Source organism: Crinia signifera, chromosome 7 (assembly GCF_055691185.1).
Source record: "Crinia signifera chromosome 7, ASM5569118v1, whole genome shotgun sequence".
Classification (NCBI taxonomy): Eukaryota; Metazoa; Chordata; class Amphibia; order Anura; family Myobatrachidae; genus Crinia; species Crinia signifera.
Window position 1 is genome coordinate 39081990 of NC_139223.1, and position 23298 is coordinate 39105287.

The 23298-nt window shown below is 45.3% G+C and overlaps 1 protein-coding gene across 3 annotated transcripts in view; it reads left to right on the forward strand.

Annotated features, from left to right (window-relative positions):
• USP31 (ubiquitin specific peptidase 31) overlaps window positions 1-22055 on the forward strand; it is a 48648-nt gene extending 26593 nt beyond the window's left edge. For 2 of the 3 annotated variants that reach the window (XM_083152866.1, XM_083152868.1), the window contains exons 6-17: window positions 1300-1444; window positions 2433-2598; window positions 4603-4714; window positions 4811-4905; window positions 7468-7545; window positions 11747-11876; window positions 12215-12334; window positions 13598-13823; window positions 14042-14200; window positions 15630-15782; window positions 17554-17607; window positions 18038-22055. In XM_083152866.1, the coding sequence (XP_083008992.1) occupies window positions 1300-1444; window positions 2433-2598; window positions 4603-4714; window positions 4811-4905; window positions 7468-7545; window positions 11747-11876; window positions 12215-12334; window positions 13598-13823; window positions 14042-14200; window positions 15630-15782; window positions 17554-17607; window positions 18038-19446 (2847 nt within the window). In that variant the 3' untranslated portion in view covers window positions 19447-22055. The remainder of the gene's footprint in view (window positions 1-1299; window positions 1445-2432; window positions 2599-4602; window positions 4715-4810; window positions 4906-7467; window positions 7546-11746; window positions 11877-12214; window positions 12335-13597; window positions 13824-14041; window positions 14201-15629; window positions 15783-17553; window positions 17608-18037) is intronic. The other variant, XM_083152867.1, reaches the window with a different exon arrangement.
• The last annotated feature ends 1243 nt before the right edge of the window (window positions 22056-23298 follow it).

Below are 23298 nucleotides of genomic sequence, written 5' to 3' on the forward strand. Positions count from 1 at the left end.
TGCAGCAGGGCCCTCCTATCTCAATGTCTGTCTGTTGTTACCCAGTTTGTTCTGACTGTCAACAGTTGTAAAGCGCAACGGAATCTGCTGCACTATATAAGAAACTGTTAATAAATAAAATAAATGTCCATCCCCCCCCCCACCCCACTATTTTCAAAGCAAAAGTAAGCCACCAAAGGTTTCAACAGTCCAGATTCCAGCAAGACAGACATTTATTTCATGTGCTTGTCTACACCGTTCAGATTTTCTAAATCAATGTGTTGCTAGGTAAGCTGTGTGGGATGATTAAATGCGAGCTGCATTCCAGGACCTCTGGCCTGGTTTGCTAATGCCATTTTCAGATGGCATTCGAAGTTGTCTGCCGTGGGCCCCGGATCCCAATAATTACCGGCAGAGGGATTGCTTTGATCCCACCCCTGCATTTTCTGCTCGCACGTGTGTAGTAGTTGTCCACAAATGCACAGTAGCGTTGGTGATCAGTTTATTTGTACATCTTGCAGGGAGGGCTGATCACTGCATGTGGCCGTATAAGGAAATGTATCTGATCTTTACTCATTGTCGTGACGAGTGCTGTTAAGAGTTTATTTGGTCTAATTAATAGGACTCTGTCATGGATAGAATAGGCCTCTCACACATTGGCTTAGCACTTAATGTGGCCGCACCTGTTTGTACTGAAATGTGGAAACCTTGGAGTACAATGTGGTTCTAGGTGCAAGGTGACTTATTCATTATTCTTGATGATGATTAATAATAAAAATAAAAAAAAATGGATCAAAACAAAGTGGTCTCTTTGTAAGCAGTCTGTGCTTTGTGTTTATAAGAGGTTAGGAGAACATCCTTTCTGGGAATAGCTGGGTTCTACTAGGTAAAGCTGCCATAGTTCTACCTTTAACAATACACTCCTACAAACTGCACAAAGTGATATGTCTGAAAGATTAAACATGCCACCACCTCTACATCAGCAGCACCTACTCCTGTCTGTCACTGCTCAGGGCTCAGGCTGTATTTGGGTATCATCACTATAGCACAGTGTAATGTAGGCCTGGCTAACCTTTGGCTCTCCAGCTGTTGTGAAACTACACATTCCAGCATGCTTTGCTACACTTAGCATCCACAAATATCCAAGCTGTGGCAAAGCATGCTGGGACTTGTAGTTTCACAACAGCTGAGGAGCGACAGGTTGGCCTGGCCCGGCGTAATGACTATGTACTGCCCCAGCTCTCCTCACTGTGGTGTGCGCCAGCTATGTCTGTCTTACGTCTGCCTTCTCCTCTTCTCTTTTTCTCTCTCTCACTCCAGATAGTAATAACTGAAATGTATTTTGATGGCTTCCATCGCTCCTTCTCTGACACAGATGACCTGGACACCATCCACGAAAGTGACTGCATATTTGCCTTTGAGACTCCAGAAGTCTTCCCTTCTGAAGGAATATTAGGCCAGAGAGGTAACGGTTACCATAGTGATGCGTCATTGCTCACCACAGACAAACGGGCATGGGTCATAGGGTCGATAGGTTAACACAAACATTACATCATCAATGGAAGGCCAACAGCCAAAAAGATCGACATGAATTTTTCCCGTTTGTCCCGAAAAAAAAAAAAAAACATGAAAAACTCATGTCGACCTTTTGATTTCCCATTGTCAACCTAATGCTTGTGTCAACCTCCTGGATGTTTTAACCTATTTCATGTGTGGACCTGAGCCCTGTTGACCTTTTGGTGGTCAACCTAATGTATGTCGGCGTGGCAACCCTATCCCAGCCACACTCCCCCTGAGTGTATGTGGGTCGGAGTCAGGGTGGTCCTGTCTCAGTGCGGCTCTCAGTCAGTATTGGGGAGGGTCTCCCTGTAAGACACTGTAACAGCCGCGGATTCTGACATCCACAGCGGCCATCGTCTTTATAGGCATCCACGTTCCCAAGTATGCATTGCACTGGTGACGTGACATCACCCAAGCTCCCGCGCAATGCATCATTGGGACCGGGGATAACCTCTGAAGACTAACGCAATGGCCGCTGTCGATGCCCTGGATGTCTGGGGACCAGGTGAGAATGGAATTGAAAAAATATTTCAAGATCCGCAATAATCCCTTATCCAAAATGCTTGTGGTTCCGATTATTTCGGATAAGGGATACTCGACCTGTATCTGTTACTATTCAATCAATTTTGAAGACCAGATTAATATGCCGCATACAACTGCGCTGTGGTAGTGTTATTCTAAAACGGAATTTTCAGCACTGTATTATTTTGCAGTTGCCAGGAACTAATCCAATGGTTCGTGCCCCCATATCCGTCTCTTAGCGTTCGTTCGTTGTCTTTTCTTCACCGTTATGACATTCATGATGCTAACCTGTGTATGTGTGTCTCATGGGGTGGGAGTAACTGAAGGGTTTGGGTTACTGCCGTTCTGAAGTCCTTTTCTCTGGCTTACAGGCATCTGTGTGAACAATAACCAGAACTATATGAGGAATGGCATTGACCAAAATAGGTCTCCTCACTACTCTGGTTCAGTTCGGCTACCTACAAACCGGTTCGGAGTCGGGGACCGGATTGTAATCCTGGTGTGTAACCGAGCGTACAGTGGGCAACATGGCAAGAGGTGGGCATTTTGCTTCTGTTTTCTTTGGCCTGTCCAGGTCTGATGCATGTTAAAGTGCAACAAAGTTGTCTGTTTTAAAATATGGATGGATCGAACAGCAAAATCGTTCGACATTACGTGTGTATGACACCCGATCCGATGTGCGGCCCTGTGCGAATCGGATCCGGAGATCATACGTACTGCACATAAGATAAATCTTTTATGTGCAGCTATCAGCAGCACCCACAATGTATCGCATCTGATATGGAGGGGACGCAAGGAGGCAGGCATGGGGAGCCGGGCAGTGGCGAATAAAAAAACATACAAATAAATGGGCAGCCACTGATTGGCTGAGAGCTATCAGCCAATCACTGTCTACCCTTTCATTTGGATTATTTTTTATATTAAACTGCAGCCCGGCTCCCTCTGCCCCACTACCCTGCCCAGCTATTGGCTCCCCCACCCGGCTCACTCCACCTTCCGCTCCTCCGGGGTTGCATGTGATAAAACTTGGCACATTAAGGGGGGTATTCAATCCCACCAGTGACAGTCCGAATTGTCGAGCATTTGTTTTTCTCGTTTTGCTCGCCATGAATATTTAGCTCGACAAGTCGAGTTCTCGCCTATTCAAACTATAATTTCAATCCCACCAGTAACAGCCTGAATTGTCGAGCATTTGCATTTGTTTTTCTCATTTTGCTAACTGAAAATTTAGCTCGACAAGTCGAGTTCTCATCTGCTCGACAAGTCGAGTTCTCCCCTAGAGAGGAAAGTGGCAATTGTCAGAGATAGGCTTCATTTTTATAGTCAATTATATAAAAGTAGATATCTTGTTAAAAATGAAAATTCTCCTATAAAAACCATTTCCAAATCAGCAGACTGCACTATGCTGGTGTCTCCCTGAAGTCTCAGTACAGGAATGAGAGCTCTGAGGTAAATTGCAATGCATTGCATTGTAGAAGTAAACAAAAGAATGGCAACAAACAAACATTGTATCCTGAGTAATTCTGCCCCAGGATGGATACAAGAGTCCTAAACATAGGTGTTTGATCAAACCAGAAGTATACATAAATAGACATGTATACAGAAGACTTTCAATGGGCAAAATGCAGCACAGTGAACATGAAAGGTGAGCAGAAAAAAAGATAATACTTCTTATATGCCAAATGGAATAATTTAAACAAATGCGTAATAATACAAGCTGAAAACTGATGCTGACAATGGAATAATGGGTACCATATAAACATGCAGCAAATGTAAAGTTAATCAAAAGAGGAATATTTAGCAAAATATCACAAAGACAGAAGTCAAGATAAGCACTACACACATTAGTACAATCCTGCATATACATTTAACACAATTTATGAACATGCAACAAGAGAAACTCCCTTGTCACGACAGAAAGAATTGTCAAGTTAAATTTGAGGGAAGAGTGATTTCAAACAGTCGAGGTCAGGTGAATTCTTTGACATTGAATAGGATGCAGGAATTATCTCGACAGATTTTACCCAAAATAACTCGACAAGTCGAGCAAACCGAAAACCAAATCAGGTGAGCTCTGCTCGACAAGTCGAGAAAACTAGACAATGAATAGGCGACCTCATAAATAACCAACCTCTCGTCGAGAAAACAACAAAGCTCAACAAAAATAAGGAGCTCGACAGACATTGAATACCCCCCTAAGTGCCTAATCGTGTTTGTCATCCTGGGGAGCTGCCGGGAAATTCCAGTCCGACTTCAGGCAAGTCTGCCTAATGTATGGGGGCCTTTAGTTAGTCAGACTTAATCAATAAACAAGCTGCTTGGTGACCAAGGCCAAGAACATAAATAAGTATGTATCCATATCATTGCTCACCATTACATGCCATGCATAGGGTTCTTGGCTGGTCACATGCAACATTTTACGCTCTACCCTAGAAATCGGGATGGTCACTGCTGTCCAATAGAACCGCTAGACAAATTAGGGAAGAAGCTTTCATACAAATACTATAATGAGCACTTTTCTGTCCTTCTCTCTGGACTAAGATTTGGGCAGCCCTTTGTTCTGCACTTGGAGAGGAACATCACCTGGGATGTCCTTCAGAAGGAGATCTTGGAGAAAATGCAGTACTCCTTGCGCCCTTTGGTGTGCGTTCAGGTGGGTGAGCCTGTATTATCGGAACGATCTCCCCATGTGGCTAGCCTTGCTCGCTTGTATACATGCATGATGCCACGCACTGTGTTCTTATTGCAGGTGTGTCCATTCAGTCTACGGGTGGTTACTGCTGTCGGGATAACTTACCTCTTACCTCAGGAAGAAAAACCTCTCTGTCATCCCACAGTTGAAAGGTAAACCCTGGCTATGTTCTCCTTCTTTAGGAGACATTGGGGGATAGTTTTTCGTCGAATTGGCTTCTTGTGTCTCTTACCAAAGGCTTTCCAATATCTGTAGTCTATAGATAAGGTTACACTAATGAGCCATAATATTAAAAACACCTTCCTAATATTGGGCAGGTGCTCCTTCCTGCCACCAAAACACCTAGGGCCCTTTGAGAAATAGGGGAAGATGCATTAAGCCTTAAAAATAGATAATCATGAGGGTGATAAAGGTCCAGCCAATCAGCCCCTAATTGTCATGTTATAGGTTGTTTGAAAAAAATGACAGGAGCTGATTGGCTAAATGTTTATCACCACAGGACACCCTCAGAGATCCTGCGAGGGTCATATAGTATCTGGTGCCAAGATGTTCGCAGCAGATCCTTTAAGTCATGTGCATTGGAAGATGGGACCTCCTGTGTGTGTAGGGCTTCTTCTAGCACACATGTGTTTTAAGTTTTAATAGGGTCCCGCTTCTTCTGCATAACGAGGAGAAACGGGCACCCGTTACAGCCGTATGTATTAAATTCGCCCACTGCCAATAAAGAGAGCCGTTATGTCCTGCGTCCTTAATGGAATGCGCATTAAAACACCCCTCCCCCCAGCCGCCTCACAAGATCTCGTAATTATCACAAGATCTCGTGTGCAGCCAGGACCCAGCAGCAGGGCTAGCGTTGTCCCTGCAGGGGTATAGGACAGTGCTGGCCGTGGCGGTTTAATGCCAAGGTGGCTGTTAATACATCGCTCCGGGGGAATTGTCCCTAGCGCACGTTAGGTGCGCTGTTCATACATTTAAAGGATTGAATCCCCCCCAGCTAACCAGCTTTAGGTGCAGCATACAGTAGGAGCAAGTTTCATCTTTGCTCCTTTGTCCATGGCTAGCCATGGCTATTCTATTGTTCTCAGCTGCAATACAATACGTATTGCAGCTGAGAACAATAGAATAGCCATGGCCAAAGGAGCAAAGATGAAACTTGCTCCTACTGGATATGCACGTAACGCTGGTTAATGCATCTGCCCCAGAGGGAGGTATTCAAACTGGGATTCCGACTGTCAGAACGTTGCGACAGTCCGAATAATCCGTTTCCGTTACGTTTGACAGCAACTCAACACCTGGAATTCAATGTTGCATCTATCGAGTGTCAGAAACTCTGCGGATTGGGAAAAAAACGGATGCAGGTTGGCAAAAAATGTCCGTAAATTTGACAATCTGTGGCCGTTTTCGACAAAACAGATCCAACTTATTACGATCTGTTTGGTAGGAATCTGCCTTCAATGCTGTCGGTAACTGCGGCATTGAATAGGTGGTGGAGCTGTTTTCCTTGTCGGATATAGCGGCCAGGATTAAATGCCCCCCCAGGGTTTCTCTTGCATTGAGATCTGGGGGAATTGGAGGCCAAGACAACACCTTGAACTCTGTTCCTATGAACATTTATAAGCAACGTTCATAGTGTGGTAGGGTGCATTATCCTGCTGAGAGGCCTCTTCCATCAGGGAATACCGCTGCCCCAAATTGGATACCCTGAACTGTAACAATTGTTAGGTACAGATGTAGCCACACTCATCATTGCTGCAACAATCGCCAAGTGCGCTTCCCGCAGTGATTGGCGCCATTCTGCCACCATTCGCGTGTGTATAAATTGCTCCCCTGGATCATAGAAACGCATGAAGTGGCAGTAGCGCAGTGTGGCGATTCTACTCCATGGGTGTGAATTTGGCGCAACAAATGGGCACGAGTGGCCAAATCGCAGCAATGATGAGCGTGGCTAGATCTGTATGCTTCAGACCAGTCCTTCATTGTTCCATGGTCCAGTTCTGTCACTCACATGCCCATTGTAGGCCCTTTCTCTGGTAGACAGGGATTAGCAGGAGCACTCTGACTGGTCTGTGGCTATGCGCCTCTATAGGCTTTGATGCGCTGTGTGTGTTCTGACACTTTTCTGCCATAGCCAGATGTGACTTATATTGCAGCAGCGTCTCTATGGGATCAGACCTGAGGGGGAGGTAGCCTTCAATCACACAAATCAATGAGCTTTGTGTGTCTGTCGCCCTGTTGCTGGCTCACAATGGAGGACACATTGAACAGTTGTATTGATATGGTCGTGTGTGTGTGTGTGTATAGCGATCACATCCTCTGAAGCACATATTGTCCAAATTTCTCCACGATGATCCTTATTGTGCACTTAGTAGGGTTGCTTTTATTTTGGCAACCTTGCGTATGTACATAATAAATGACCCAGCGCTGCAGTTTTCCAAAATAATAGTTTTTCGGTATTTCATATTTGTTCTCTCTCTAGCTCTATAGTTACCCATACGCAGTTATTTTTATTGCATTTTCTAGTTATTCTATTTTTGCAGTTGACAAGATAAAAATTTGTCTGCCTTTTGCTACAAAAAAAACCACCTGTTTTGCGGTTCAGACCCGCTCGTAGCTTGTTTAGCACATGCTGAGGTTCCCAAGACAAGTGCCAGGTTTTGTTACTGATCATTCTCCGTATTGTGCGTCACAATTGTGCTTCATTCTTTTTGTTCCAGGGCTCTGAAATCCTGTGGTATTGGTGGGGCTGCTCATGTGAAGCTGGTGGTGGAGTGGGACAGAGAGACCAAGGAATAGTGAGTATAGAAACCTCTGCAGAGCCCAAGCTACAGCACAACTCGAGTCCCACGCTCATACATCTGTTCTGTAAGCTTCATACACGGCTGCAGCGTTCCCCGGTGCTGTAATAAGTAACGGGGTCTCTCTTAGTATCTATGTGTGGGGGAAACGGCAAATGCAGTCACATCTCAGCATCGCATCTTGTTTAAAAGTCGGATCTGGTTTGTCATAATCTGCCTTCAATTCTGTCGGAAACATCAGCATTGAATAGGCGTCCGCCGCTATTTCCACAGGCAGAAATAGCGGCTACGATTGAATACCGCCCTTATACATTTTTATTCACACTGTGGGGGTTATTCTAGTTAACTCGCAAAGGCACAATCGCTCTCTAATGGACAAAACCAAATGCACTGCAGGTGGGGCAGATGTAACATGTGCTGAGAGAGGTAGATTTGGGTGTTTTATTGTTTCTGTGCAGGGTAAATACTGTCTGCTTTTATTTATTTATATAGATATCAGTTTGAAGTACACCCCACCCAAATCTAATTCTCTCCGCACAAGTAACATCTGCCCCACCTGCAGTGCACATGGTTTTTCCATCTAAGAAGGATTTTGTCAGAGTGAACTAGAATAAGGCCCCATGTCTGTCTATGCTCCCTGACGCTGCACATATAGAACATGTAGCTTGCAGTGTGTATGAGGCTTGGGATCGGAAGCTGATTCCCGGCTGCACGTGATCATTAAATTGTCAGAAACGCATCAGTCGGAGCTGACTTTAGTGCTTTTATGCTGGTGATGGTTTACAGACACGCATGTGACATCTTCCCAGGCGTGTTCCTTATTCGTTAGTGTTATTTATTACAGTGACTCGTTCCTAATCAAGCGTGACATAGCACTGACGATTCCGACTTGTTATTTGAGCAATGTTCTAGAGTTGGGCGGTGTCCACAGAATCCAGCAGCGAGCTGCACATGTTAATAAACAGCTTTGCCGGCTTTCCTCTTTCCCATGCTCCCTAATTGTTTCGTAGCATGTCTCTGGTTTGTCCTTGTCCAATTCCGTTTTATAGTCTTCGCATGTCCAAGCACACGGCTTCACACCCATTACTGCAACAACTTGGCAGGAAATAACATTTCCCTTCAGAACATGGGGGCAGATGTATTAAGCCTTGTGAAGTGATAGTGGAAGGTGATAGCGCAGCAGCCAGTCAACCCATAACTGTCACTTGCCAATCTCTGCCTGTCACTTGTCAGTTAGGAGCTGTCTGTTGCGTTACCGCCTTCCACTTTATGACTTCACCAGGATTCATACATCTGCCCCATGGTTGCTTATGCTGGCCATATATTAGAACGATATCAGACCCGACCGCACGATTTTGATGGGTGTGATTGAGTGTGCACATTGTGAGGTATTTCTGTGCGATTTGTGGTCCCGTAGGTCGAGAGGTTGCTCAACTGATCATACGTGCTGCACGTATGATCAGTCTGCATGGCCTGCGGTCATAAGCAGAGCTATATATTGTATTGAACCAATGCAATCTATAGCGATCACGAACGAGCTCACTTTTTTAAAAATGAACAGACCTCTAAAGTGCTCACAATACCAGCGGTGTGACCATTTTAGCATAGGTCTGTAAGCGTGCATCCGATCAGCCGGCACACCCTGGCCTGCACAACCCATTTATGCACCAGAGAATTTGACAAAGGACAAAGACATTTAATTCATTATCAAACTTTCACCGTTTTTCTTAGCATTTTGAAAATGCTTTTTTTCAGGTAGTAGTATTAGGGACTTCAATGAGAACACGTGGATATGATTTTTAAAATGCAATGGGCAACACCTCCACTTTTCTGTTTAAGAGGGTTTATTAAATCTACCTAATGCATACATTTTTATGACTGAAAAAATAAAAATAATATCCGGCTTTTTGAAAGAACCAGAAGCTCTAGATCAGTGGTTCCCTTCCTGGGGTACGTACCCATGGGCGTACTTGAAAATAACACTTTTAATGGCAGAAGAAGTCTCCGGTTCCCGTGGAGAATAACCGCGTCACTCAATCAGCAGCGCCATTAGTGTCTCCTTGTGCTTTTGCCTGATCTGCAATCCACTGGGAGCTACCCTGACAGATCGCTCAGCAATGACACATTGCTGTGCGCTGAGCGATCTTGCTGAGCGTTATAAACATTCTAGCATCACTCAGAACGCTCAGCACATCTCCCCATGTGTAGGCCCTTATAGACTTATCCAAACTACAATCCAAGTGTTAGCCAGTGAGTAGATGAAGTATGAAGAGTTCCCGGCAGCTTCAGCTCCTGTTTGAAAAACTGTTTTGACAGCTGAGTTTTTACAGGTTCCACCTGTCTGGTTTCATTCAGTCCCTGTTTTCATTTAGGCTACTGGACTGCGATCTGTGTGTCTGAACTAAACACGCTCATTCATCTCTAAAATCTGCCACGTTCTGGACTATCTGGATTCGATTTCACCACAAGCGTTGCCATATCTCAGCCTACATTTTCATTACTCTGGTGTCATCTGGTCGGTATTATTCAGTTTTTTTTTTTTAAATGAACTTTGGCCCTTATTCTGGTTCACTCGCAAAGGCAAATTCCTTCTCAAATGGACAAAACCAGGTGCACTGCAGATGGGGCAGATGTAACCTGTGCAGAGAGAGTTCGATTTGGGTGGGGTGAGATCTATATTGCAGTGTAAAAAAAAAAGAAAAGCAGCCAGTATTTTCCCTGCGTGGAAACAAAATAACTCGCCCAAATCTAACTCTCTGCACATGTTACTTCTGCCCCACCTGCAGTGCACATGGTTTTGTCCATTTGAGAAGGAATTTGCCTTTGCGAGTGAACCAGAATAAGGGCCTTTGTCCGGTTCGTGCAGTCTGCATTCTAGTAAACCTTTATTTAACCATCCCATAAAGTGGCTGCTACGCTGATTGGGTTTATGATCCACCTGATCAGAAAAGATCCATGTAAACCTCTGTCTGTTAAATAAGACTTTGTCTAGATGACCCCTTGAAAAACCAGACTTGTTGGTTTATACAAGCCTACATGTCCATGGGCCTATCATGAATGCATGCACCTTTTTGTTGTCAAAGAACATAATTATAAAGCTGAAGGTCCTTTCCGAGGGAGTGACGTGCTGTGGTGTGGTCTGAGAGATGCCGGTTACTCACCCACCACCCAATCTGGTTCTTCCAGTTGCTGCTTTTTCTCTGCCGGGTCCTGACTGCATAGTCCTGTAAGTGTAGATCATACCTACCATTTCCAGCCTATCCCTCCTCATTTACAGCATTACTGACCGTCTTGTGGGAAATATCATCAGCTGCTGCGTTCCTTTATCCTAAGCACCAGCTAGCACAGCGGTGACCATCTTGAGGCTTTCATTGGCTCCTTTAGCCGTTACGTAAGCATGCGTCCTGCCCGGTGCAGGCACTGCAAAGCCATGTGTAAGTGATCCTGATCTAAATGTGGATACCTTTTTGGGTGGGTGTTCTTGCCGACATGACTTCTTCCCGTTATGTATTCCAAGGGACGGATGGGTTAACAAACAGCAATGTTTCAGTCTCGGTGATCATATGATTGATCAGCAACTTCGTTCATCTCGAGTTCTTCATCGAGTCTGTATACTTACCCGCTGAGGACGTAACTCCCGCTCCTCTCGGCGCACCTGGACGTAATAACATTTTGAAAAGGCGTCAGCTGCAGACAATTAGGGGGTATTCAATAGGGGATTCCGACTGAACTTCCAGACAGAATTCTGGAGGTGATCCGTCATTACATTGACAGTTTGTATTCAATGCACCGAGTGTAGGAAAGTCCGTGAATTCGACAGTCCAGGGCTGTTTCTGACCGAACAGATCCGACTTTAAGTGGGTTTATTGTCTGAGCACAGTACTAAATATACACATAACGGTGTTCTCTTCACACTAACTTTATCATTGCTGTAAAGCAGTGTTTCCCAAACTGTGTCGTGGTGCCATGGATTGGGATTATTTATGGTAAATATAATGGTTAAAATCAGTGCCTAAAAAAATGATGATACGCTAGGGTACCATGATTCCAAAAAGTTTGGGAACCACTGCCGTAAAGCATTCTTCCAGTGACGTGTATAGGATTTTGTTTTTCGTGTGCAGATTTCTCCTTTCTGAATACCTGTTTTGTTCTAATGGCCCGTGGTGGAGACGACAGTAACTGTGCTTGCTCATTGCAGCCTTTTCGGTAACACAGAAGAGGAATATGTCCCGGATTCTGAGAGTGTTCGCCTGCAGAGGGAGCTTCATCACCAGCCACAGTGCTGCAGCCTGTCCCAGTGCTTTCATCTGTATACCAAAGAGGAACAGGTTAGTGAACAATGCCTCTTGTGGTGCCGGAACGGTTTGCTGTCGGTAGTTAGAGGTCGCGTACAGGGTCCAACACCAGCTCAGAAGTCTAAATTAATAATTGTGTGTCCGCTCTTCATGGAACCAGTCGTTTTGTGGCTGTGAAATGTCCATATACATACATGCATGCTGGGGCTTAGATCTGTTTGTATTTTTGAGGTTGGTTAGAAACGGGCGGGGCTCATATCTGGAATGGTCTCTTTGTGGAGCTGGGGATCACCAGTCACTGTACGGGATGCTTAGCTTCTTGTGCTGTCTATTTGTACTTGTGCCTGACTGCTTATGCCGCCTGTTTGCAGCTGGCTCCTGGCAATGCCTGGCGCTGCCCTCACTGTAAACAGCTTCAACAGGGCAGCATTAAACTCAGCCTGTGGACCCTGCCCGATGTGCTCATTCTACATCTCAAGAGATTCCGACAGGTAAGACTGCGCGTTTGCTGTGCTGCTTACCACTAACCGTCACTGCCACTAACTGCTGCAGTATGTGGTACCCTCTAACCAAGTGTTTCCTAACATCGGCCCTCAAAGCACACAGACGGTACAGGGCATCAGCGAAATGGTTAAATCCTAAGAGGTACTAATTAAGTCACCTGTGCTTAAGTATGGCTATCCTTTTAAAGCCCTGGGCTGTTAGTGTGTCTTGAGGACTCTTGGGCAGATTTATTAAGCCTGGTGAAATGATAAAGCAGCTGGTACTTTATCACTGGCCAGTCAGCTCCTAACTGCCATTTTTCAAACCAAGACTGTGACTTGACAGTTAGGTAGCTTTCAAATTGTTAAATATACCCGTGACCACCATGAAGGCACTGTAATATTACTATTGCCAGATACAGTGGTGACACCAATATCCGTATGGTTAGATACCACTCTGTTCGCTATAGGCACACTGTTGTGTCCGTGTTATTGCCACTGTAACATCAGTATGGTTAGAAAGCGTTGTGCACACTGTAGGGACTGCGTTAGTAGATAGGCCTATGGTGATATAACAATACCCTCTATGGTGACACACAAACATCAGTTCAGAGCACAGGTACTCACTCGGTCGTCAGGGCCCCACACAGTGCATGTTTTCCAGATCTCCTCACGGAATCACAAGTGAAGTATTTAGCGCCACCTGTGGATCTTTTAAAATGTGTCAGTCCGTAATGAGTGCACCTGTGCACCTGCCGGGTGACCTGGAAAACATGAACTGTGTGGGGTCCTGAGGACCGAGTTTCAGAGCAGTTCACCTGTACTTGCTGTATTGTCACTGTAACTTCAGTATTCTATACACCTGCCCTGACGATGTGGTCATACTAATACCCCACTACTCACTATACGGTACACACTAACCTCGGTACTGCTATATACTTTGTACATCTCTGCTCACCAGAGGACACACTACCTGCTGTATTGTTAGATATATATATATATTTTTTTTTTTTCTATCTATGTGAGTTATTCTGGTTCACTCGCAAAGGCACAATCACTTCTCTGTGTGCAGCTGCTACACTATAATGTCTGCGAGTAACACCTGTAACTGGTGACTCTGACTTCTGTCATACTGCAGTACGTGTACAAGGTGACTGGCATCCCCATTGGTGACACTGGCATCTCTAGTGCTCTGTACTGTACCTGTACACGGTGGAGTCCCTGTAACCAGTCTACTGTTAGATGCACATTGTACTTGCTGTGTCTGTACAGGACGGGGATCGGAGGGTGAAGCTGCAGAACATGGTCCGCTTCCCTTTATTGGGGTTGGATATGACTCCTCACGTGGTGAAGCGCAGCCAGAGCTCCTGGAGCCTCCCATCGCACTGGTCACCTTGGAGAAGACCTTACGGCATGGGCCGGGATCCCGAGGACTTCATTTATGACCTCTACGCTGTGTGTAACCACCATGGAACCATGCAGGGTGGTCACTATACAGGTATAGAAAACAAATCCTTGCATTACCCTTGTGTCCTGCCCCAGCCTGGTGGTACAAGCCCCTACATGGAAGCATCAATATACCTGCTATATATTGTTGGCCAGTAGCACTGTTTGTCGTGAATAGAGTGGGCGGGCCTATGATGAACAAAGGCCTGATTCCAGTGTAGTTGTGGTGCATTTGGACTATTGGTGTAACCAGCATGTTTCTTCTACCAGCTTACTGTAAGAACTCTGTGGACGGCTTGTGGTACTGCTTCGATGACAGCGATGTGCAGCAACTTGCGGAGAATGATGTGTGCAAGCAGACGGCCTACATCCTCTTCTACCAGCGTCGGGCAGCTGTGCCGTCCTGGTCAGCCAACAGCTCTGTGGCAGGTACGTCTTCTCACTATAATCCTAAGCAGCTCGGCGTGATACCACACTGCATCCTATGTACTGAGACACTGTCTTCTTACCTGGACGAATATATGCAGTCTGGCACTCGCTGGTGCCATAAAAGTGCTTCCTGCCTGGTGCCCTCAGGGCTGGCTGCCCTGCCAATGAAGGAAACGGCTGTAATCCCATGTTTAGGAAGAACATGGTACAACATCGCTGCACTGCTATGACATATGGATACGTTCTCTTTATTCCTGTGAGTGCCGCCATTTCCGACATATGTTATGTGGCAAATGATGAGTAAGGGGCAGACCATGAAGAATTGTGTTTTAAAACGTGATGATTAAAAGCATTCAGGCACGTAACAATTAAGAAAACCGCTGGAAGAATATTTATATAGTGCAGTTCTCGAGGAAGGTTTAGGTATATTACCTATCGCCCCGCCCCTATCCATTCTACCATAAAAAGTTTATTGTTGGAAGGCACCGCGCTAGCACAACCGTGTGTATATATATAAAGTGTTGAGGAACGTGGTGTTCGGCAATGTACCTGTGCGAAACAAAGCCGGGTCTTAAAACAAGTTCGGAACTGTTTTGTTGGAAATGGCCGCGGATTGGTGCGGTGGCTGACAATACCCATTAGGCATGGGCCTCTACTGCTGAATTTCCTCGGTGGCCCCAGTTCGACGCTTCCACCTGCACTCAATTTTTTTTTCCCCACTAATATCTAAAAGCTCCTAGCCATAATAAATGATCATTGAACCTACTTAGAAGAGAAGTAAGAATAAATAAGGGGGGACAATACGTTAGTCACAAAAGGAACTGTGATCCATTATTGTCTTTTTTTATTTTTTTTTAACAAGGAGAGATGAAAGAGAACATACTCTATTAAAAAAGGTGTCGTCACACCTGTCATTGAGACCAAAAGGAACTACTGTATTTAAGTTATGACTCAAAAAGGCTTTACAACTATGTAATATTATGTATATATAACGATGCAGGCGCCACACTCTTGGCAGAGACTAAAACATTAGAAACTTATGAGAACTGAGAATATTTGCCAAGTCTGTAACCACTGTTGGCCTTTTCTCCTCTGCACAGCTAACTTCCTTGTATGTAAGCCGCTCTGACATCACTGTTTAATGAGCATAAAGCTTTAACCCATATTCTAGACGTGTGTTTGGCCTGCCTTTATCTTACTGATCCGTTTTGTGCAATGAGCAGTTGAGTCTTCACACTTCTTCTGAAGATCTCCCTTCACTGTTAGTTATTGTGGTTCCTAAATATTTCCTGAATCTTCTGTAAGTTTTTATCTGTAAAAAAAAAAATGCTTCGTTCAAGAAAACTACTGTGACTTAAGTCAGCCGGCCTTTCTTAATCTAACTGGAATCCCATTGGTTCTTTATGTTCTCCACTTTCCTACCATGCAGGTTCCACAAGCTCCTCGCTGTGTGATCATTGGGTTTCTAGGCTACCGGGAAGCAGACAGCCAAGTATCGCTTCTGCTGCCTCTTCCAGACGGACATCTCTGGCTTCGCTGGCTGAGTCTGTGGAACTGACGGGGGAAAGGAGTGAGGATGATGGTGAGAAGAGCGGCTTCTATCTTATTGATATTGTCTTCATTATAACGAATTTACTGATCAGCGTCTGCCTTCTGTGCTTTGTAGGGTCCGTTTGGATAAATGCTGGGGTGTGCTTATTTATTTATTTTTATATGTGGACAGACCTTTTGATTTGTATTCCGTAAACTCTTGTTCTGAAGAAGTCCTGTGTAAATTCCACTGAAGTAGCACTTCTGTAAGACTGGGTACACACTAGTAGATATATCTGCAGATCAATGGATTGGGCAACGTGTTCTACATACACACCACCCGATCCTTTGTAACTGACTGAAGCTGGGCCACCTAGATCAGCTGTCAATCACCCCCAAACTCTTGCTGGTGGTCGGTGGATCGTCCATACACACTGTACGATGTGCCGATTTACATCTTTAGCTACATCGGGCACCGGCTGTGTTGCACAGGCGACGCAATAGGTCTGTGAATGACTCTGTTCAGATGTATTGCTGGTACACACTGGCCGATGGTCCAGCGATATATTGGCCTTCCAATTGTGTGTACCAGTTGTGTTCCAGTGTGTGCCCCAGCGTTAGGCTTCTATTACTCTGAGGCGCCTGCACATCTTGGCTTTCCACATAAGATAAAAGCTAGTGTGTTTGTGCTGTCCGTGGTCTTAGGGTCACCTTTCATTGGATATGGTGAAACGTCTGGACTTTTAATGCCATACTAGTAGTTTGGTGTTGATCTTCTCATACACACGGTTCTTTCTATACCACAGACCCCTGTTATTCTTCTACATGTTGGTAGATCATTAAGGGGAAAAAAGGGTGGTTTAATTAATAAGGTAACAAGACCTCTATTTGCATAAATGTATTCAGCTATTTAGTATGGCCTTGTTACAGATTATTGTTCCACCTATAGTACTAAGCATTCGTTCCAGTGGTACACCACACCCAGTGCATCATGGCATAAAACACAAGTTCTCAAACTCGGTCCTCAGGACCCCACACAACGCATGTATTCCAGGTATCAAATCGAAATAATTGGTTCCACCTGTGGATATTTTAAATTGTGTCAGTGAGTAATGAATGCGCCTGTGCATCTGCCGGGTGACCTGGACACTTGGGGAACCACTGTTATAGAAGAAATCAGTGTCTGGAGTCAGGATATGAGGGCTTGCTGCATATCACTGTTACAAATTGCCTCCATCCAGATGCTGCTTCAGTGGTGGTGGATATCCCTCAGTGCCAGGTGTATTCTGTCCACCTTTATCGAAGGCAGTCCACAAACATGTTTCTGTACCGTTATCCCCGTACACCTGGAGAGGTTGGCTGCTGATGGGCCCTTTAGGTGCAGAAATCTGATCACACCTCAGTGTGTGACCATGCCCCAGCATCACCTGATATTGGGACAGTATGACTGATGAGGGGCACTCTAATGGTCATGAGGGAAAGAGGTGGTCTACCTGCTCTGGCCTGGTGGAACATTAGAATGAAATTGCATTACACACATGAGAGGACTTGTTGCCTCACTTATTGAACCACCTTTTGTTTTTACCTTGCTGCTTTCACCGCTGATTTTCTGCTCCGTTTATTGCAGATCTAATACAAGTTACTTGTCAAATTTGGCTAAAATGCGATCATTTCCTAACAAGCAACTTGTGTCATTAATTAGTAATGCCATAGATGTAGCCTTACCCAAAGGCCCCCTTTTCTTTAATTAAGATTTGCTTATTAGGATCTTATCAGCTGGAGTAGTGCAAAATACTCCCTAACCTTCTTCTTTGTCTCTCTAGTTCTTCACACCTATCCTGCACTAATGGGCCCCAGTAAGGGCCAAACAGTCTCTGGTGGGTTTCTCTATCAACACTGGCTTGTTGCATGCCCCCTAAATACCCAGTATTGACTGTTTTCATATGTAACGTACTAGAGATTGCATGTGCAGTTATTAGGCATGAGCACCAATTCGGAGACCCTGATCTTACAAGCGTTGGTACCAGGGAGGTGGTTCCTGTAGTGGGCAGTGAAGTTTCCATGGTAATGAAAATCTGATTTGGAAACCTATTGGTAAAAGATCTCCTAAAGGCTCGTGAGGTAATAAGCCAAAGCTGCTGATTGGCCCATATTTACGCTCTACTGTGTCAGGGCCCTCCTCAGAGATAGCATGTGCTTAAGTCATCGGCATAGAACGATCAGATTTATATAGAGCAATTGCATAATAACTTATGTCCTGCATTAGATGCTGGTTTTTTCCCATGATTTTTTTTCTTCTTTTTCTAGGTGGCTTCTCCTCCCGTCCATTCGTCCGCAGTGTCCAGCGTCAGAGTAGCGGGCGGTCCTCGGTCACCAGTCCTCTTGTCTCGAATGAGAATGGTTTTAGACCATCTTGGTCCCTAGCTGCAAAACTCCACCTGCGTGCTGCCACCTCCTGTCGGCATCCGTCGGACTCTCCCACACACGCCTCTGCCCTCAGCAAGATCGGGGAGGCCGACGACCATGTCTCAACGTCCTGCTTTGGAAGCCTACGGAATTTGTCTGGCAGCTTCCATGATCACATCGATGGCGTTCGGCGTGAGCATCGAGTGACGTCCCGGGCCCCATTGGCTGTAGCAGAGACTGGAGTTCAGGGAGAGTCTCTTGTGAAAAAAGCTGTTCCCACTGAGCCACCTGTAAGCAGTGCAGCCGAGCTAGTGGGCAGGAACCCACTGCTGGATCCTCTCGACAACAATAACCATATCGCCTTTGTGGATCAAAGTGATTCCGTAACTTCCTCACCTGTCCGGGAGAACTCGCCAGCGAGTGAGGAAATGCAGAGCAAGAAGCCTTTGACTAGTAAGGCCGTAACGGAGCAGGAAAAGCCAGCACGAGGGCCAGAGAAGGACTCTTCTACACCTACTTTGGCAGCATCGGCCAGTAATGGGAAACCGGCTTCTAAAGACAAAAGGAGTGCAGCGAAAACACCCACCCGTCGCTCATCTGCACCGCACAGGAAAGACCCATTAAAACCACAGGAAGTGTCCACGCCCGTCTCTCAACAGAAGCAAAAAGTGACCAGCTCTTCAGTCAGCAACACCTCCCAACCACCACAGAAGAAACCTGCCTCAACTTCCAAAACATCTTCTGTGCCCAGCTCGTGCAGTAAACATCGTGCATCTGAGAAGCCTATTAGCAGGGAAGCATCGAAAGTGAGCCTGGGCTCTGATAAAGCCTCTTCTGCAAAGCAAGGTAGCACAGCCCGTGCCCCACAACCCAAGAGCAGCAGCGATACTTCAGCAGATAGTAGGACTGTACGAAGTTCCTCCATGGCCAGCCTCCGCGCACCTCAAAGTGGAACTCGGTCCAGCCTTAAGAGGGACAGCAAGTCTGAGGAGAAGGGGCTGAGTTTCTTTAAGTCTGCCTTGAGGCAGAAGGAGAGCAGACGCTCAACAGATTTGGGGAAGACCAGCCTCCTATCCAAGAAACCAACGGCAACCAAGAGCTTAGGGCAGGAGAAACCCGAGGTTGCTCCTTCCTTGCCAGCCAATGATGTTGCCCCAAGTCCAAAAAGACATTCTTCCTTACCTCAACAGAAAGCCAAGTCTTCCCCTGATGAAAGACCAGCTCATCCATCGCCCAGTGGGAAAAAGACTGCTGAAAAATACCTAAAAAGATTCCCATCTTCAGCAAAGCCATCACCTAAAGCTCAGTGACCGAGGGTGCAGGGGCAGCTGTACAACATGTCCTGGCTCAGATGAATGCAGGAGCGCTGTCCCTGCCTACAGCTGTTGGGAATGTATGCACTTTCAGATTTTGATGGTTTTTGTTTTTAACCTCGTGGGGTAAGGTCTTGCCTTGTCTTCTCCCAGCTATGCTTGCCGCATGGAAGCTGACTCTTGTGGTGTTAGGTTAAACTATTAACATGCTGGCTGAGTTTGCTAAATGAACCATGCCAGCGGATACACTGCTCAGCCAGTCCTGCTGAAACTCAACCTGCTTGTTCTAACTCAAGGGAAGAGGGGGGAACCGTTGTTTTCTCTTCTGCCATCCGAATGCTGCTTTTATCTCTTTATCTTCCTTACCAAAGCCCGGCCATGACTCTTAGCACAGTGGAGAGCAGGATGAGGGTTGGGTTACTCTCAAAGAAGACTGAGTGGCCTGTTCTATGTGCGGACATGAAGGGAGCTCTGCATTACATACTCCTGCTGGAAGGCTGAAAGCACATGGGGCCACTTACCTTTAATTACAACTGTTTATCCATGCCATGTCTAGACTGGTGTATATGACCTTAGTAATCTGCTCTGGTGTTTACCTATACCATTCCACTCGTTCCTAGCCTCTCTTGTGCCAGTCACTGCCCTACATACATGTATTACTCCATATCACTACATTGCTACGATAAGTCTAAGTATAGAGGTTGATCTTGTACGTTAACCAATAGCAAGTCTGTTGGGAGACTTATCACTGTTGGACTCCCGTGGTCAATAATTTTATGCCAACGTTCTCTTCCCACCTTATTGCTGGGTTTTGCTAATCCCAGTGCTCTTGTGTCACCAGGTAATGGATTGAGAGCTTTTTTTTTTTTTTTTTGTTTATTATTATAAATATTTTTTTTCTAATTCTTTTGATATCATATCTGCAGCCTATGCAGTACTATTGCACTGTATTATTACTAGCCGGTAATGAGTTTCATACCTGCTGCCATTCCATGTACCAGACCGTTGGGTTAATGAGTTTTGCATTTCCCTCATAGTCATTTAATATTAGCTGCCCGGCAAGACCGACTGACTGGTTTGTGTCTGAAATACACTTTATTTGTATATAGATAAACACTAATGTTTGCCGTACATGTAACGCAGTCTAATTTGCTGGGACATCATAGATTCAGATGAATGAACTCCATATTTTTGCTCTCCTGCACCACCCAAGTGTTTAACTCTTGCATGTGCTCACAGTGACATTTGACCTCAGGAAGGAAACCTAGCAGTATTTGTAAGGCTGTCAGAAAACCAGACCGGTCAAGTTGGTGGGTGGGGGAGAAATCCTTACACGTCTCCCTTTTTATAGCACCTGACGTTCACAGACCTCCTTGCGCAGACCACATTTGCTAAGCAAGCCAACCCTGTACTCTACATGGTGCTTCCCTCATAAATCCATTATTTTGTGAATGTTGCTGGTGCCGGGTTCAGAGAACAATGTAGTAGAACACTAAAGTTACGGATCGGGTAAAAAAAAAAAAAAAATGGATTGGCTCCTTACAGCGACCCCTGCCGCTGTGGAGCATGCAGTATTGTGAGTGTACCGGTGACTGCTGGCCTTGTAGGATCCAGTGATGGGGTACAATCTAGAACGGTCTTTACCACACAGGACGGCTGGAAGCATTCCCTCCCCTATCTCCCTGGTGACAGCAGTCAGACCCCACAGCTGCCCACTACAAGCTCCACAGTGGCAGAGATTGCTGCAGGGAGCCGGAGAAGCAACACTTGTTTGAGATGGTTTCCGATTAGGCCTGTATGTATTTTCTTTTACTTTCAGTGCTGCTCTAGTGATAGACCCTTGCTGCGCAGTAGTAGTTGAATGTAGTGGCACAGTAGATTTGTGCAGCATTCCTTCCTCCTGTAGTGCAATCTGGCATACACCCGGGTGCACGGCTGAACAATTACCCTTACATTTTAGTTCTCTCCTCAGGCACTCTCTGCATGGCAATGTGTTAATCTGAACGTGCACGCACTTATAATCTATGCAAGCAGCCAATTGTTATTACTCGGTTCTCACACCTCTGGGCAACAGTGTCCAAGACAATTCTGTGTGTATGGTGTTGTATTGTGAAGGGCACAAGATGGTTAGAATTTGATTGCTAACAGTTTTTATTAGTTATTTGCACCTCTGGTTAGTGATGATGTTATGATCTGTGTTTATGTATCAAATTACCTCTCGGCGTCCATTTTGTCGGAGCACGGATGTATTTTAACCCTTTGAGTGCTGACCTCTCTGAGAGATGTTTAAAATATCTGCTAAAATTGCCAGCGCGTCTCACATTTGTTATATAAATTCAAATAAAAAATGTGACTGGAAAAAAAATATTCCTGTGTATGGTAAACATTGCAGGTCATTGTGATGAATAATAATGTATACCTGGCAATTTTCACACCAAATTCACTCAATTCGATTGGCACTCAAAGGGTTAAATATTCCTGGCCGTCGAATTTCCAATTTTTTTTTTTTTTTTAACCTGGGTTCCCCTAGTTTTCCTATGAGGGATTGTGTTACACTGGGATAAATGTATGAAGCTTGGAGAAGTGCGATCACCATAAAGAATGTTATGTGCAAGGTGATAATGCACCAGCCAATCAGCTCCTGACTGTCAATTTACATATTGGAGCTGATTGGCTGGTGCATTATCACCTTGCACATAACATTCTTTATGGTGATAGATAGCACTGCTCCAAGCTTCATACATTTACCCCACTGATCCTAACATTCGGATGGGGTAAATGTGGTACTGCTTAAATTTTAACCGTCAGACTTGCATTGGCGACATCCTGATCGGAAACACTTAGGGGGGGTATTCAATCTCCCACCGCTTTTTCCGACAGGGGAAATGGCGGTGGGGCACTATTCAATGATGTCTTCCCCAACAGCATTGAACAGGGATCTCGGCAGAACGGGTCCAACTTCACAAGCATTCGGGCACGTTCTGCGGAGACCGGCCAGGAATGGTCAAGCTCCCGGCCGTAGCTCGACTGTTTACAGCCGTATCTCCCGGCCACGCCCCCTTTTCGGCAGGCAGGACATTGAATCCCGCCTGTCTAGCCGGCAGACAAAGGGACCGGGTCACGGCTGTCTGGACACCAGATTGAATATCCCCCTTAGCCTGGCTTTTATTTGTAAGACCATGAGGGCTGTTGATTTAATTCTTCAGCATTCCATCAAACTTTTACAGAATGACGGCGTCCACTTTCTGACGGGCTATATGGAAGGTCCGTGGATTGCCAGCATTTGAGTATTCCATAAATAGTCTGAAAAGAGAATATATTGGGGTTCCTTTAAAAGTCCAGTAGAGTCCCACTCTTGAGCTGTTATTTACAGATATTGGTTTATAAATCCTCATTGTTCTAGATCTGCTACTTAACATTCAAAAATTGTATTTTCCATGCTTACAATCACCTACGGGTCCACATCGGAAAACTGCGTCTCGCCGTGTGTTTTGTTACACACGCCTTTCATTTTTGACTGCCGTCTCGATTTGTGATATCTCAAAGTTTAATTGTTGTTTTTCAGCGACTTGAAGTGTAAAAAGGTTTGAGGAGCATTGAGCTGCCAAATGCAGATTTTATGCAAATGTGGAGCAATCTAGAACAAAAATATGCTCCATTAAAGATTGGGTTCTAAAGGTTAAAGAGAATCTAACTTTAATAGGTTCCTCTAAATGTTATGCAATTTCCATTTGCATATCGCTTAAATTTTCATCATTCCTCGGCTTTTGGCAGCACCGCTCCATTCCCTGGGATTTTAAAGTCAAACTTTTTGGCTTGCGAGCGCTGCGCTGCCCGAGGCTTTCCAGC